Source organism: Chrysemys picta, chromosome 14 (genome assembly GCF_011386835.1).
Source record: "Chrysemys picta bellii isolate R12L10 chromosome 14, ASM1138683v2, whole genome shotgun sequence".
Lineage (NCBI taxonomy): Eukaryota > Metazoa > Chordata > Testudines > Emydidae > Chrysemys > Chrysemys picta.
The window spans coordinates 38526435-38540804 of NC_088804.1; the positions used below are offsets into that span (position 1 = coordinate 38526435).

At 43.8% G+C, this 14370-nt stretch overlaps 2 protein-coding genes across 7 annotated transcripts in view; both read right to left on the minus strand.

Moving 5' to 3' along the window:
* Positions 1-4669, minus strand: part of LOC101947285 (dual specificity protein phosphatase 22-A-like) — a 43858-nt gene extending 39189 nt beyond the window's left edge. The window contains exons 1-2 of the mRNA XM_065567744.1: positions 3069-4669; positions 2849-2924 (exon numbers count right to left, since the gene is read on the minus strand). Of these exons, the coding sequence (XP_065423816.1) occupies positions 2849-2869 (21 nt within the window). The 5' untranslated portion in view covers positions 2870-2924; positions 3069-4669. The remainder of the gene's footprint in view (positions 1-2848; positions 2925-3068) is intronic.
* A 2411-nt stretch (positions 4670-7080) lies between these two features.
* Positions 7081-14323, minus strand: LOC101946482 (cytochrome c oxidase subunit 4 isoform 1, mitochondrial). 6 transcript variants are annotated; one of them, XM_042852109.2, is made up of 6 exons: positions 14168-14298; positions 13052-13176; positions 12259-12333; positions 10345-10509; positions 8173-8304; positions 7081-7356 (listed from the first exon to the last, which is right to left on the minus strand). In XM_042852109.2, exons 3-6 carry the CDS (start codon positions 12329-12331, stop codon positions 7220-7222), a joined length of 507 nt encoding a protein of 168 aa, XP_042708043.1. In that variant the 5' UTR covers positions 12332-12333; positions 13052-13176; positions 14168-14298; the 3' UTR covers positions 7081-7219. The 6 variants fall into 6 exon arrangements, with proteins under 6 accessions (XP_042708043.1, XP_042708042.1, XP_005292329.1 ...); XM_042852108.2 differs by having other exon boundaries at positions 10345-10512; positions 14168-14294; XM_005292272.5 differs by lacking the exon at positions 13052-13176 and having other exon boundaries at positions 10345-10512; positions 14168-14323.
* Positions 14324-14370: the final 47 nt, after the last annotated feature.

A 14370-nucleotide genomic window follows, 5' to 3' on the forward strand; every position in this document is an offset into this window, starting at 1 on the left:
CCTCATGTTGTAAGCCAATTATCATGATTTGGGGGAGGGGCTGGACTCATGATTTTTGAACATTTGGGTCTGGCAATACTGGTTCCCTTTCCCTGTCTCAGATCATTGTCCTGCTGCAGCCCCTCCTCAAACACCCAGAATGCCCTGTAAGCTCTTGCTTTGATTCCTGTCACCCCACCCCCCTTGGAAGCACCATGAAAGCTGGACCCTGCTTTGATGTACGGTGTGGGAACAGGGCCACGAGCACATCTGAGGAAGAGGGGCTGGAGGCAGGATTGTAGTATGGAAATAGGGAGTTAGTGTTTGCAGAGTCCTTTAACATCATATGTACTATGAAAGGATGAAAATTTTCAAATTGTTTATTTTGTGAAAAATTTTTCGTCTTTTTTCTACCAGTTCTAGTGCAAATTATTGTAATGAACTTTCTAGTATGTATGTGCACCACTGCCATCTACTGAATGAAATCAGAACAGTGCAACTGTGCGTCATTGGCCCCATACTGCTAATAACTAACAGAGATTCTCCTTCAGTTAAGATGGCAGGAGTCTGCTACTCCTGCTTTTGGAGTAGGAGAATCTGATTTGTAGCCACACTGCTGATTTCCCAACTGATCATGGCACAATACACAATGTGGTCATCACGCTCCTTAGGAGGCACAGGTCTGTACCTGCATTAGGGCTCCTGGCATCCAAATGACAAGACATGCTATGCATAGAAATGTCACACCAGCACATTTAGTGGAAGTGGACTCTAAGTCCAGACCTGCTCTGTCATTCAGTCTGGTTTCTGCTAAATCAGAAAAGTTTGCAGTTTGTGTGATGCAAATATTAACTTATCAGAAAAGCGCACAGTCAAACCCTCTACATGCCTCCCTGACTTATAAACATTTAAAATGTCATCGAGCTGCTTAAATTATTTAAATCTACTCTCTGTGCTTCTACAAATTATCACTAAAAACTCCTGATCTCTCATACAGAAGCTTGGATACTAAAATTAAAGCGTCAATAAATAATCATTCCACTGGCAACTCGGTGCACTTGTTTTCTGTCCTGTAGAGAAGCCAAGATCTCTCCCTGAGGCTGCTGCAACATGAGTCATCTCACTTGTTCAGCTGCTCCCTCCTCCGGCTATGGACACAAAGGGGGGTGCCATGCTCTCTCCTTTTCATCTTCTGGCTTAGTCACTGCTGCAGAGCTAATACCTGCCCCTGGAAACATATCCCTTCCCCAGAGATTCGCCCTGCAACATACCTGTTACCTACACCTCAATCCGCTACACCTCAATGCCTTCTTTTGAAAACAGTTCAGATGTATTTTTTACTTAGGACTTCTGAAGTTATTGTAACAATAACAGACAAAGTACAGCTATATTATCCCCATAAAAGTCCAATAATTATGTATAATAAACCCAGTCAGCAGTAGGTAAGGCCTCGACACACCTTAGGGTAGAAAAAGAGGGGGGGAAATAATTCCTAATAATTAATCCCACTTTGAACCTGCAGGATCTAACAACACAAGATTTAACAGTGGAATAGGTCCCCAAAATGTGTAAAAATATGTATTATTTGATTCTGATGGCTGTATGGAGTTACTGAGCTCTCAAGAGAGTAGTAGAGGACTTGAAAATGGCTCTGAATTAGAAATCGGAGTTCTGTATTAGTGTTGATGCCCTATGGATAACATACCTACTCTCCTCTCTGGGATATAAGAGTGCTGTTAGCAGAGCACTGAATCTGCCAGGGTAGCAAGTCCCCAAATACTCAGCACTGATCTTCCCCAAAGTTTGGGAGTTTTCAGTTCTGAGGTTTGGATTTGGAGCTATAAGACATAAACCCCAATCCTGAAAGGGTGCCCCCTGCAGAGCTCTTATTGCAGGACCAGGGCCACAGTTTGTCCGATGAGTGACAATTTTGAGATCCAGGCTGTTTTTGGAGAAGTTCTCATAAAACAACGCCCCAGCCTTTCTTGCAGGGATGCCAGCCATCCTGTTTGTGAAACTGGTGTTATACCATGATGCAGCAGCATGAGGACAGGGTGGCGAGAGTCTGTGCTGATCCGGTGTCTCTATTTTAGTTCCAGGATCTAATTTTAAATTAGATAAGTCATGCCTCTCCCAGTTATTTAGGGACATGAACAGTAATCAATCCTTCCACTGCCTGCACTAGAGTAACAAACACCCCATAAAAATCTACTTTCTCTCCCAATGAATCATATCCAGGTGAGAGCAACATACCAAAAATATATATAACTGGCTAAAAAGTGGGAAAAAATACAACCTCACTCCCTCTCACATGGGCACAATAGTGAATTAGGGTTTAATAGGCTAACTGGATTGGTGAGTACTGGCTCTAGTGATGCTAATGATGTGGAGTTCTTATTACCCCAGGAACAAGAAATGAGGGTCCAGACCCAGTCTAACTTTTAACATTTTTTCCTAATGGTTTTATTATTCCCTTCCAGGAAATGATGTATTTGTATTGTGGTAACACCTAGGAGCTCCAGTCCTGGATCAGGACTCCATTCTGCAAGGTGCTGAACAAACACAGAGAAAAAAGACAGTCCTTACCCCAAGGAGCTACTGTCTACGTATAAGCAACCCAAGGATCCTTGCTTGTTTTAAAAATGATAGCCTTTAAAATCTCTCTTCTTTTCCCAGGGAAAACTACAGTAAGCCTCTAAGCTGTAAGAATCATACAGGGCATAGAAGGGGAAGACTTATCAGATCACATTTAGGGCATCCCCTCTTTCCTACTGGCCAGTGCAGCAGACTGGACAGGAGTAAAAGGTTCTTCATAAGCATCAGGGTTACTGCCTCAAATGTAACAGCTGCAGTGTTGAGGTGCATGTACCTTGCTCATTCCAGACCCCATGACAGCTCTTTCCCAAGGCAAAGGGTGCAGGTTTCTTCTCAGTAACCAAGACTCTCTGCAAACAAACAAATCAGGACAGTGAGATCTGCCTCCTCCAAAAGAACAAACCAAAGCTGTGTGTGCAGCTGCCAAGAGGCGAGAGTGGGACGCATGCACTAAGGGGGAGTTTACAGAGCCCTAGCAAATTCAGCTCACCTACCAGCTGCAGCAGCTCTGCCTAGGTCTCAGCGGGACGAGGGAGCACTGAGCACTACAGACAGTGCAGGGCAGAGTTGGATGAAGGAAGGTTCCCAGGATGTGTGTGACTCAGGTTTCTCTTCCGGATTCCCTGTCCCTCTGGGGACTCTCGCATGCACACCGGCTCTGAGGAAGCTTTTGGAGTTAGTCATTCACTCATCTCAATGCAGCACTGTGCCCTTCCCCTCTCCTTTGCCAGTCCAGTCCTGGATCTCACCGCAGCAGCTGCAGCTGCAAAGGAAGGTGCTCAAAAACTCTGTGGTGGTGAAGAAATGTAGCACAGGAAGAGGATTTAAATATTTTAGTGAGACACTGTCTGTGCTAGTGCAGGGCCAAAGCAGCAGCAAGCAATCCCTATGCTGATGCAGATTCCCAGGGCATTCAGCAGGACACCTACCCACATGCAGTTGGCTATTATCCCCACGGCTGCTCCTTTCACCTGACAGTTTAAGTCTCCCTCCCTTCCCCCACTACTTTCCCTTCACCATCTGCTCCAGGCATCTCTGTTCAGTGCTCTCCCAAGTGCTTCATGGCACAGCTGAGCTCACCTGGTGGGCAACGTTCTGCTAAAGTGCTGTCTGGACTAGAACGCCTACAGAACCAATTCATTTCTCTCCTTTTTTAGGACCAGATTCTATTCTCACGTAAGCTATACTCAGACAAATCTCTACTGCTACAATGATCAACACCCCTTTCAAGATCCATGGCACCTACACCTGCCTATCACAACATGTGGTGTAAAAAGAAGAACAGGAGGACTTGTGGCACCTACATGTGGTGTAGGCTCTCGAATGAACTCGCATAGGAAAATGATAGATAAAAACACCACAACACCTGGGTGAACACTTTTCACAAAGCAATCACTCTATCTGACCTATCAGTCCACATCCTCAAAGGAAACCTGCACCTCATCTTCAAAAGATGAGCCTGGGAGCTTACATTCATAACTTTGCTCAACACTACAAATCATGGACTGAAGTGAGACACTGGTTTTATGGCTGATTGTTGTAATCAGGGTTATAACTAGAGAATTAACCCCCTAATGCTGAGTTACGGCCCCCTCCCCCCTTTCCTTTCCACCCTATGACTGGAGGGGCGTTAATGGGCCACTTCACCTTGAAATATGTTAACTGCTGCTAAACAATCTGTTCCACCTTCTGTTTCCCAGACCTGAAGAGCTCTGTGTAAGCTCCAAAGCATGTCTCTCTCTGTGGAGCTACTCCAGATTTACAGAGAAACAGTCAGAATTTGGCCCATGGTATTTAAATGATTTTTTTGTTTGTTTTGCAATGGGGGGGGAGGGGGAGATGTTCAAGTAATTGAGCACGTATTGCGGGTGAGGGGGGAAAGTGGGTGTTAGATCAATCAACCCGTCCGTGGAGACCAAAATAAACTCCCTTCTGAAGAGGCCCAAAATTACTTCTCACTTTGAAAGAGGCAGTAGCACACATCAGAGGCCCGTAGCACTAAGAAAAACAAAACAGCAGCAATTCAGCATAGTAGTTAAAACCTGGCACTCAAAGATCTACACTCCAGCACGGGATGGAATGTCTGCATTACCCCCTAAATCAGGGGTCAGCAACATTTGGCACGCGGCTCACCAGGGTAAGCACCATGGCAGGCCGGGCCAGTTTATTTACCTGCTGATGCGGCAGGTTCGGCCGATCGCGGCCCCCGCTGGCCGCGGTTCACCGTCCCGGGCTAATGGGGGCGGCGGGAAGCTGCGGCCAGCACATCCCTCAGCCCGCGCCACCTCCTGCCACCCCATTGGCCCAGGACGGCGAACCGCGGCCAGCGGGGGCCGTGATCAGCCGAACCTGCTGCATCAGCAGGTAAATAAACTGGCCCGGCCCGCCAGGGTGCTTACCCTAGCGAGCCGCATGCCAAACGTTGCCGACCCCTGCCCTAAATCATCATCTTCCAAACCAGTTGGATTCTTTGGAAACAATAAAATGGTAGAGACCTAATTCTAATTCCCAAAACAGATGGGAGGAGAAAAAATGACAATGCCCCTATTTAGGCTGCCAAAAAAAAGAGAAAGTACTGAATTGACATGACCCACAAAAGGTACCAACATTGGTTCACAGGATACTGACAGGTGCTTTGAATTTCACAGTCGTCATTCTCTTCCAAGCTTAGAGTCAGGAGCAACAGAATTTTGCTGCCAGGTTTACCACTGCAAAACTGACCATACCACACTCACCTCTGTGATAGACATTCCAATAGTGGCAGCCCAGTTTACATAGGAGACATTTCAAAACGCCCAAAGGTGAGTTTGGTACACAACTTCCCTTGAAAGCCAATGGGAGATGGGCATCTGCCTGCCTTTGAAAATCTCCTCCTAATTGTTATATTAAATGCATGTTGAAAGGTTCATTTCCTGAAACGAAGATTGATCACTTGACCTCTGGTAGGGTAGGCATTAGTAGGCAAGGAAGGGACCAGAAATTATTTGATGTATAGCTTTTTCTCTGACCATCCTCACCCCAGCATAGGAATGCCAAACTTGTGACTGGCTTTAGAATCAGGACACCCTCCCATGAAAGGGAAGCACTGTCTCCTAGTTTGCAGACAGGGAAACTGACAAAGGAAGTTAAAACCAACACTTAAAAAAAACCCCACTCAAGTGTGGTACCCAAAAATTAATGTGCACAAACTGAGACCACTTGTAAATATTTTGGCCTAAAGACTTGCCCACAGAAATTGTATGGCTCAGGGAGACACTTAACAGTGACCTAGGGAAAAATCCAGCAGCTACAGGATGTAGAAAGTGATCCCAGAGGTGGCTCACTCCACAATGCCACCAGTACTGATCAACTATCGTGATGTGTTATGGGGCACTTCCCCCTGCCCAGCTGGATGCACTGTTTTTACACCTAAATTACTTCACACGTTATGCCATTGCTGCAAGAGAAAGGGTGTGACGTTGGAATGCATTCAGCCCAAGTTTAGGTAAATACAAAGGGATTTTAGATAAACAGCTCATTCCTATTGGATAAGGTATTACTCATTTCTGAAAACTTTAGTGTTGCTGACGTTCTTCCAGAGATGAAGAAGTGATCCATTTACATGGTCACCCTCTAGGATGAGAGGCTGACTAAGTATTAAGTGTGTCTATTGAAATATAGTCATCGCCACATCTTGGATATTTCTCTTCTCCCTCAATAAGTTTTGTTAATTTGCATTAAAAAAACCCACCAATAGTCCAGGCCCAAGCACAGATGAGCTAATGGCCTCTCCTTATCCCACATTATTATAAATTTCCCCTGCCCTCCAAAAATGACAGTACAAGTGTGGAACTGACCATGGGTCAGAATGACAATGGAGGTCAGAAGCTAGACAGTGAAAATTCTCAGCCAAGTTTCCTTAAAAAAAGGTGGAGGGGCAAATGGAGTTAGATTGAAATCTGTCAAGCTACTGTGTTCTGCATAGTGAAATTCTATCTGTGGGATGAAGCTAGCTTCCAGGAAAGCTGCTGTGATCTGCTTGTACTGAATGCAGTTTAGATCTTTATGTAGCCATACTGATTTCTGGCTGTGCCACAGAAACACTTTAGATATATTTTCTTCAGACTGTTTCTGTTAAACCCTTGCAACAAGAATTCCAAATGCTTTGTGCTAATGAAAGATAAATCACCACTTAATAGTGGGACTTCCAGGGCCAGTGGCTTAGATAAAATCACTTGGTACACAGCAGCATGAAACTTCACTATTTCAGTAAAATAAGTGAGGATGAGGTCATGTACTGGAGCTTTTTAACCTGCATTTTTAATTTTTGTGTTATTCTCTATAAAATAAGACCCCCTAACTTAAAAATAACTGGCAACACAGGTGTATCATTCCCCTTTACTGAACCCATAATGCTGTATCATCAACCCATGACAATACAGTAATACTTAGACTTCGCCCCTTAGCAAATTGTACTAATCATTACAGCCTGCACAACTGAAAGCATTTAAGATCAATACAAGAAACTTTCAAGTAAACCAGACATTTATTAGCATTTATATTTAAATGGAGTTTGTTCCAGTACATAAGCAGGGAGGTCACATGTAGGTAATGGAATCATTTCAAATTCAAGTGAACAGCAGGTCCAGTAATCCCAGGAGTGATTTTACTTCTTCCATTCGTTCTTGTCGTAGTCCCATTTGGCTGAGAAGCCCTGGATTGGGTTAACTCTCATATCCAGCATTCTCTTGGTCTGCATAGCCACCCATTCCTCAGAGAGGGTGTGAGGAACAGGACCATAAACTGCAATTCAAAATTCAGTTGGGATTTTATTGTCACACAATGACGTTCAATGCCATCTATTTGATGGCATGAAAAATGCACTTTTATCAACTCAAAGCTGATAATGCACATTAAAAGACCCATCCAGTGAATAAGTCCCATAAAATCTATTTAGTTTCCTGCATGAATTCTAAATGTCTAGTTACGGATTTGTTGCTTGGCGAGGATGCTGTAAGAAGGGGCAGCCTTCTCCCGTACCTTACCTCGTTAGCAGGGAGATGCAAGAGGAGTCCTGCCAACTCACTGTTGCGGATGGTTCAGTTAGCCACTCTTAACTGCTCTCTGTGATGGAGGCTATCTTTGGGAGAAAGGATCTGAGCTGGGCAGTTCTGAGGGTTAGAGGAACGCTAAGAGCAGCCAAGCATGTTGAGAAGGCTTGGACTGGAGTCTGTTATATGACTTCACTTTCTTGTAAATAAAGCTAGACTCTCAGAAGGGGGTGAGTTTTGATTCTATAGTGTGGGGACTGTGTTTTGAAGGAGGAAGGGAAAGCTGTGTGATCACTGGTACACGAATATGGTTTCCCCAAGCACATCTGATTAAGATTCCGGGATGGTTAAGCTATTTACCTGCTTAAAGCCAATAGGAAAGAACCTTGTAGAAACCAGTATGGCTTAAGGTTTCAGCATTTTCTAAATCACAGTGTCTATCAGCATCATGCAAGATTTGGAGTTCTAAGCAGAGTTTATAGAAGGAAAACTTTTTTTTTTAATTGAAAATAGATGAGCTAGTTTGTAAGATTAAAGAACATGTTGTTCTTACATGTCGTTTACTTACCATACAGTCTCTGCCAAAGGACAATAAAGGCAGTGAGGCCGAAGAAGAAGAGTACACCACCAATAACAGTCTTCCACTCGTTTGATCCCCTATTCATTTCAGCAAAGGTCTCACAGAATTTGATACGATACACTGAAAAGGAGAAAGCATCAATCTTTTTTACTCCATTATTTGTACGCTACACAAAAGACTTCTCCCCTGAGTTTTAACAACTAGCACATGGCTCCTAAGGCTGAACATACATCTTACAGAAACTACAGTACGTTTGTTGGAGTCTATTAGGTTTTTGGAATATTTTTAATCACTTATTTTCCTCCACAAGTTTATAGATAGTGGAACCCAACTGTGCCACATCTATTTTAATCCCCCTTTTCAAACAGTTTATTGAACGGTATGAATCACTCAGCTTGGCAAAGAAGTGGCTGAAATCCTTGTGCATGAGGACTGGGGGGGTGGGGAATACATATAGAGAGGATACTAATTTGTAGAGCAGATCTAAATTGCACAGAAGTTGTAACAGCTTTTCAGTTCGATACCATCTTCCACACAAAGATCTCATGGCACTCTACAAACGTTAAGCTTCATCACACCTCTGAGTTAAGACACTATGTTTAGCCTCACTTGTAGATGGGAAAGTCAAGGCACTAGAGTGATTGTATGATCTTGCCCAAGGTCACAAAGTGAGTGACAGAATCAGGAATAAAATCCAAATCTCCTGACTCCCTGCATGGTTCTTTTGTTTTAATAAGAATTGTCTCGTAGCTAATCTGGGGGCTGAATTGCATTTGAAGTTTTTTAAAAGGCTATTTCTACTCTGCTAAAGAGTCTTAGTTTCGTCCATATTTAAGGTATCTTGAAAAATATCATTTAAAGTGCTTATTGCATATGTAGAGAAGCTTCAGAAAGACAAACATATTACACCTTACAATGTTGAAGTGACACAAGACTCATGCCACTGGCAAAGAGGATATGACAGTACACATTGTACATAGATCCCAAGCTGTTGGGAACCCTCACAAGATACCTCAACACAGACTGGTATAAAGATACAGTTTCACCTGCAACTCTAGATGCCTGCGTGTCTAAGTCTGAGCTTTAGCCAATAATGTTAAGGTTTAATACTTTATTAATCACAGACTAAATGTATGCAAGTATTTCAGTTCTGTGCAGTATACTTGGCAATTAATTGCAGCTGCTGTTAGCAACAAGCAAAAACAAATGATATTTCCAGCCGTTTCCCCATCATAGAATAAAGAATCATATAATGTAATTCAGCTTTTTTAATGACATAAGCAGGGGAGTTGAGCGGTGTGAATGTTCTCCACTACCCAGTGTGAAACCTGGGTTTCACCAGCTTCCCTCGCCTTCAGCCAGCAACTTAAATCTGTGGGAGTTAAGAAGTGCCTTTGACTGCTAAGCAGTCACCCCTCCACCTGAAGGATTCGGACACACGGATAGTAGCTGCAAAATGGGTGTAAAGTAGAAGGGGGGAGGAAGCAGAAGCTTCTAAAGCTCTGAGGAGAGCAAGAGGATTCTCAGAAAGCCAGAGTAAGCAGTAGGGCAACATGCACAGCTTGATGTCCTTGACTATAGCATTCAGCCTAAGCTCATTACAGCTTAAGTTGGGAATCACAAATGAGCAGTTATTTCGGAGCTCTTAAGAACATCTATCAGTTGGCTAAAGTAGTTGAGACACCCTGAAGTGAAGGAGAGAACTTGCAGGGTGATTCTGCAGTAACCAAGACACTGCATCTACACCACTATTTGCTAACAGAGTTACCTCTATACAAACTCTACCATGGGGCCTTTATCAATGAGTTTAGGGATCAATGTGTACCACAGGGGGTTAAAAAAGGCAAGCCTTTGAGACCATTAGGACTCAGACTGCTACCGCAGATGACTGATACTGCGATCAGATTTTTGGGGGAGGGGGAAGCTTTTGCATACAGAAGGGTTCCAATGACTTCAATGGGGCTCCAAACTGACCCAAGAGTCTCTACCCACACAGATCCATTTGCAGGATGAGGGCTTAAGACTACAGAGTTGGAGATTTCCTTCTTTGTTCATCTGTTTCCTGAGAGATATCCATCAATACTGTATGCACAACAGACCAGATTACATCATCCTCGGCAGTAGGGTTGTATTTTATTTTTCAGTGCCCTGAGTACCTACATCCAACCTTCTCATCAATGGAGAGGGCACTCCATGATGCCTTTTCCTTTTCTTTCAGGGCTTTCTGCTCAGCAGAGAGATCCCTTACGTATTCCAGTTGAGGCAGGGGAATGTCACGACGATCAATGTAATTTGGAAGACTGAAGTCTTCCACTTTCACAACACCTGCTTAAGAGATAAGAGAGAGTCAAATGCACATATGTACAGAAGCCAAAAGTACCAGGAGAGCATACCTGAACTTCTAAGGTTAAAAAAAAAAATGCCAAGTAAGAAGTTTTAAAGGGGGGAAATGCTTCAGTCTGATTTTTTTAAACTACTATTGTTACAAGAAACACCTAAGATTACTATAATTTAAAGATTAAAAGAGTAATTCTTTATCCAATTTGTGTACTGTGTGTGTGTGTGTATATATATCACAGCATCAAAGGAGAGATTTATTTATTTTTTAAATACCCATTAGTAAACATTTTCAGACTACAAAAATTGGCAAAGGGTCTCAGAGGAACTTGTAATACCTGAAACTAATGTCAACTATTTTTTCCCTCCCAAAATTTACTCTATTTAAAGTTGACAATCTTCCTTTAAATATTTAGAAAGCCCTCAAGTTATATTTTCCTACACAATTTCATGCAATTACCCTGTCTAGGTTCTATTAATCCAATATCCTTCTAGGGCTATTGTAGCTCTGTGATGCCATCTACTGGTGATGGCACAGATCATCAACTAAACTTTCTTGCTACTGGACAAGTAAAGCCTGGTCTACATTAGCAAATTAGGTCACTTTAGATGGGTCAGGGGTGTGAAAAATCCCTGAAAGGTCATCGAGTCCAGCCCCCTGCCTTCACTAGCAGGACCAAGTACTGATTTTGCCACAGACCCTTAAGTGGCTCCCTCAAGGACTGAACTCACAACCCTGGGTTTAGCAGGCCAATGCTGAGCAATCCATCCCCCAGGCCAATTTAAATCCCTGTGTAGACTGCGCTAGGTTGACAGAAGAATTCAAGTGCAGCTGTGCTGATGTAGTTTTTTTAGGGATTGTCTACACTGGCACTTTACAGTGCTGCAACTTTCTCACTCAGGGGTGTGAAAAAACACCCCCCTGAGCACAGCAAGTTTCACCACTAAAGTGCCAGGGTAGACAGTGCACCAGCCCTGGGAGCCTAGCTACGCCCCTCGTAGCCTCTCCCAGCGCTCTGCCACAACTACACAAGCCACGTTAAAGCACTGCTGCGAGAGCACTTTAACACTGCCAGTGTAGACAAGTCCTTAGTGTAGATAAACTCTAAATCAGTGTGTGTCACCATTCCTTGATTGGGTTTTTGCTGCCTTGTTTTCACAGTTACTGCTTGATATTTGCATAATATCCCATCATCTCCTAACACACTTAAGTTTGAAATGCCCAGCCTGTGCTGGGTCAATAAATAATATCCTTAAAGTACCAAATTACAAAAAAGATTCCCAAATAACGGTGTGCTGCCAACAAACCATATTTGGCGCTCATAGAAATTGCTGTTATAGCAGAGCTAGGTCTTTGTTCAGAACAATTACAGATCTCAGTGTACTTTTATCTCAAGTTTTCAGAAAAATTTAATATTGCTCAGCATATAAGAACATGGATAGAGGATAAATTGCATTTTTAATGGCCATAGTTACAAAAATTCTTTAAATGCAATTTTGTGATCCTCTTGTGAAGTGTTTCCAAACACTTTATTTAAAAAACAAAACAAAAAAAAACAGCTTCTTCTGTTAAGAGGACTTTCCAATCTTTGCTATTTGTACCAGTGATTAGCTTGGGCTTCATAAACGCTTGTTTTTACAAAATTTAAAGCTGCTCATAATGGGTGATTTAAGAAGAGGCACATAAAAGGTTAAGTTACTTCTGCAGTCATATTTAAAATTAAACAAATTACCTACCATGTCCTCTCAAGCAGATGGAGGTGGAAATGGCACGCTTGCCAATTAGGCTAAATGCCCTAGAAGCCAACATTTCTAAGGGGAGAAAAGATAGAAAATTACCAGTTAAAAGATGTCAGATTCATAGATACAATTGGAAGAATGCTGTCCTCCATCTACTAGATTATAACAAAGCAATTGAAGACCGATGTGTTTTTTTCCAGGCTTCTTCTCCTAAGGAATCACATAATTGCCAAAACCCCCTCAACTCTTTCATGACCTTTCAACAAACCAGGGCTCATGGGCAGACAGGGTGATAAGAAGGAAAGAGATTTCAGATGCAATCTTGGAAGGGGAAGTTACAAATAATTAAGAATATTATTTCAATAGTTGTGAAATATACCCTATCCCTTTGTGCCTGGAGTCATTACGAGACCTACTAGCAACAGAAAAATTAGATTTTGATTGACAATGGAACAAGCATCAAAAAAGGCATAATGCCAATGGTCACCATGAAGATGAGTATTTAATATATTTTGCCCGTGTTACTAAAATCACTTTAAAATAATTTAAAAAATTCTTTCAGCTTTAGTAACTTTATTTTTCTCTCTACTTTTCATTCCTCAGCTTAACTAATGAAACTAGATCAGTTAGTTTCAACCTTGTTTACAGAGGTTTTTGCACTACCACTTTGCACTACCAAGATGCTGCTGTTTTGGGGGTTTCAATTCTGCAGGCAAATAACATTTTGAGGAGAATATGAGGAAGACATCTTGACAAATCAATAAGATACATTTAGAAAAATCCTAGACACCTTATTCAGTGTTTCCCAATGAATCCTAAATACTGTATAGTTAAAGGCATTGGTTCAGGCCAGATTTCTCAACTTCTTCATGAGGTGAGTCCTTATTAAAAGTTTTCATGACCCCCTTACATTTACTATAAAAGAGTAAACAAAATATTATAATATGCCTATATCATTTGTGTGTGTTACAAGAGGCTGACAGAATACGTGACCTTGAAAGGTAAGGGTGTATGGGGAAGTGGAAGGGCTAGCCTGTCTTTGAATTATTGTTATAAAATTTTCAATGCTGTCCAACACCACTCCCCCCCCCTTTGCGACTTCCCTGGGGGGGGGTGGGGGGGTCCACAATCCACTGATTGAGAAACACTGATCTAGGACTAAATTAAAGATGGATTCTATGTCTGACTATGACTCAGACTACGACTTTAGTAGTAAGATACAACCTCTGTGTTTGTACCCTACCCAACAGAAGCATCCCAAACAAAAATTAATTCATGTTTCCAAAATGCTGGGATACTACAGTAACGGCAGCACGGAGAAGGCAATAAATTAGGACGACCTCTCCTGTCTAGCAGGAAGCTCTCTGGAGCAGGGACTGTGTGTATTTTGTGTCCTGTCCACCACAGGCCAGCATTCAATTATTAAATCCTCTCTTCCTGGTAGGGACCTCACCCCCACCTGATTAGGACTGAGTTCCCAGCTCGATCTCCCGGGCCCGGCCTCCCACACAGCTCCAGCGCCACTCGGCCTCTGCTTGCCCCCTCTGCCCGGCCCAGCGACAAGCCGATCCCGCCAGCGATGGGGAGCCCGACTGTTACCTACCCGCGGGGGGTGGGTGGGTTACCTACCCTCGAGGGAAGCTGGAAGCGGAGGCCGCAGGGGCCTGTGAAGCGGGACAAGACAAGGGGGGGGGCGGAGGGTCATGGGGCACTGGGGGTGAAAAGGGGGCCCCACCCCCTACATGGCCCTATAACAACCCCAGGCCCCAGCGTGTCCCCTCGGCCAGACAGCGCTCCCTCACCCCTCCCCCACCGAGCTCCCCTCCCCCACACCGGGCTAGCTCCGGGCGGACCCTCCCCCCTGTCCACGGAGGCGGAGTCTGACCCGGCCCAAGGCCTGTCTCACCCGCCGCTACCAACGACCTGGCGACCGTCCTCTACACGGCTGCCGTGCCGGAGACGAGAGAGAGGCGAGGCGGAAACGCTCTGGCGCACAGCCCGCTGGGATAGTGGAGGAGCGCGCTGCGGTTGGAGGGAAATAGAGAGCGCCGCGCCGCGGTGCAGAGTGGGACGTCGGCGGACTCCCGCCCCTTCACTTTCTCCGGGGGC

What these genes read in the sequence shown, in the direction of transcription:
- LOC101946482 (XM_005292272.5), bottom strand. Translation starts at nt 12,331, where the DNA reads ATGTTGGCTTCTAGGGCATTTAGCCTAATTGGCAAGCGTGCCATTTCC. An exon ending in CATTGATGAGAAGGTTGGAT is followed by an intron (nt 8,305 to 10,344) that starts GTAGGTACTCAG and finishes TCTCCTTTTCAG; the next exon opens with TGTATCGTATCAAATTCTGT. An exon ending in CCTTTGGCAGAGACTGTATG is followed by an intron (nt 7,357 to 8,172) that starts GTAAGTAAACGA and finishes TTTGAATTGCAG; the next exon opens with TTTATGGTCCTGTTCCTCAC.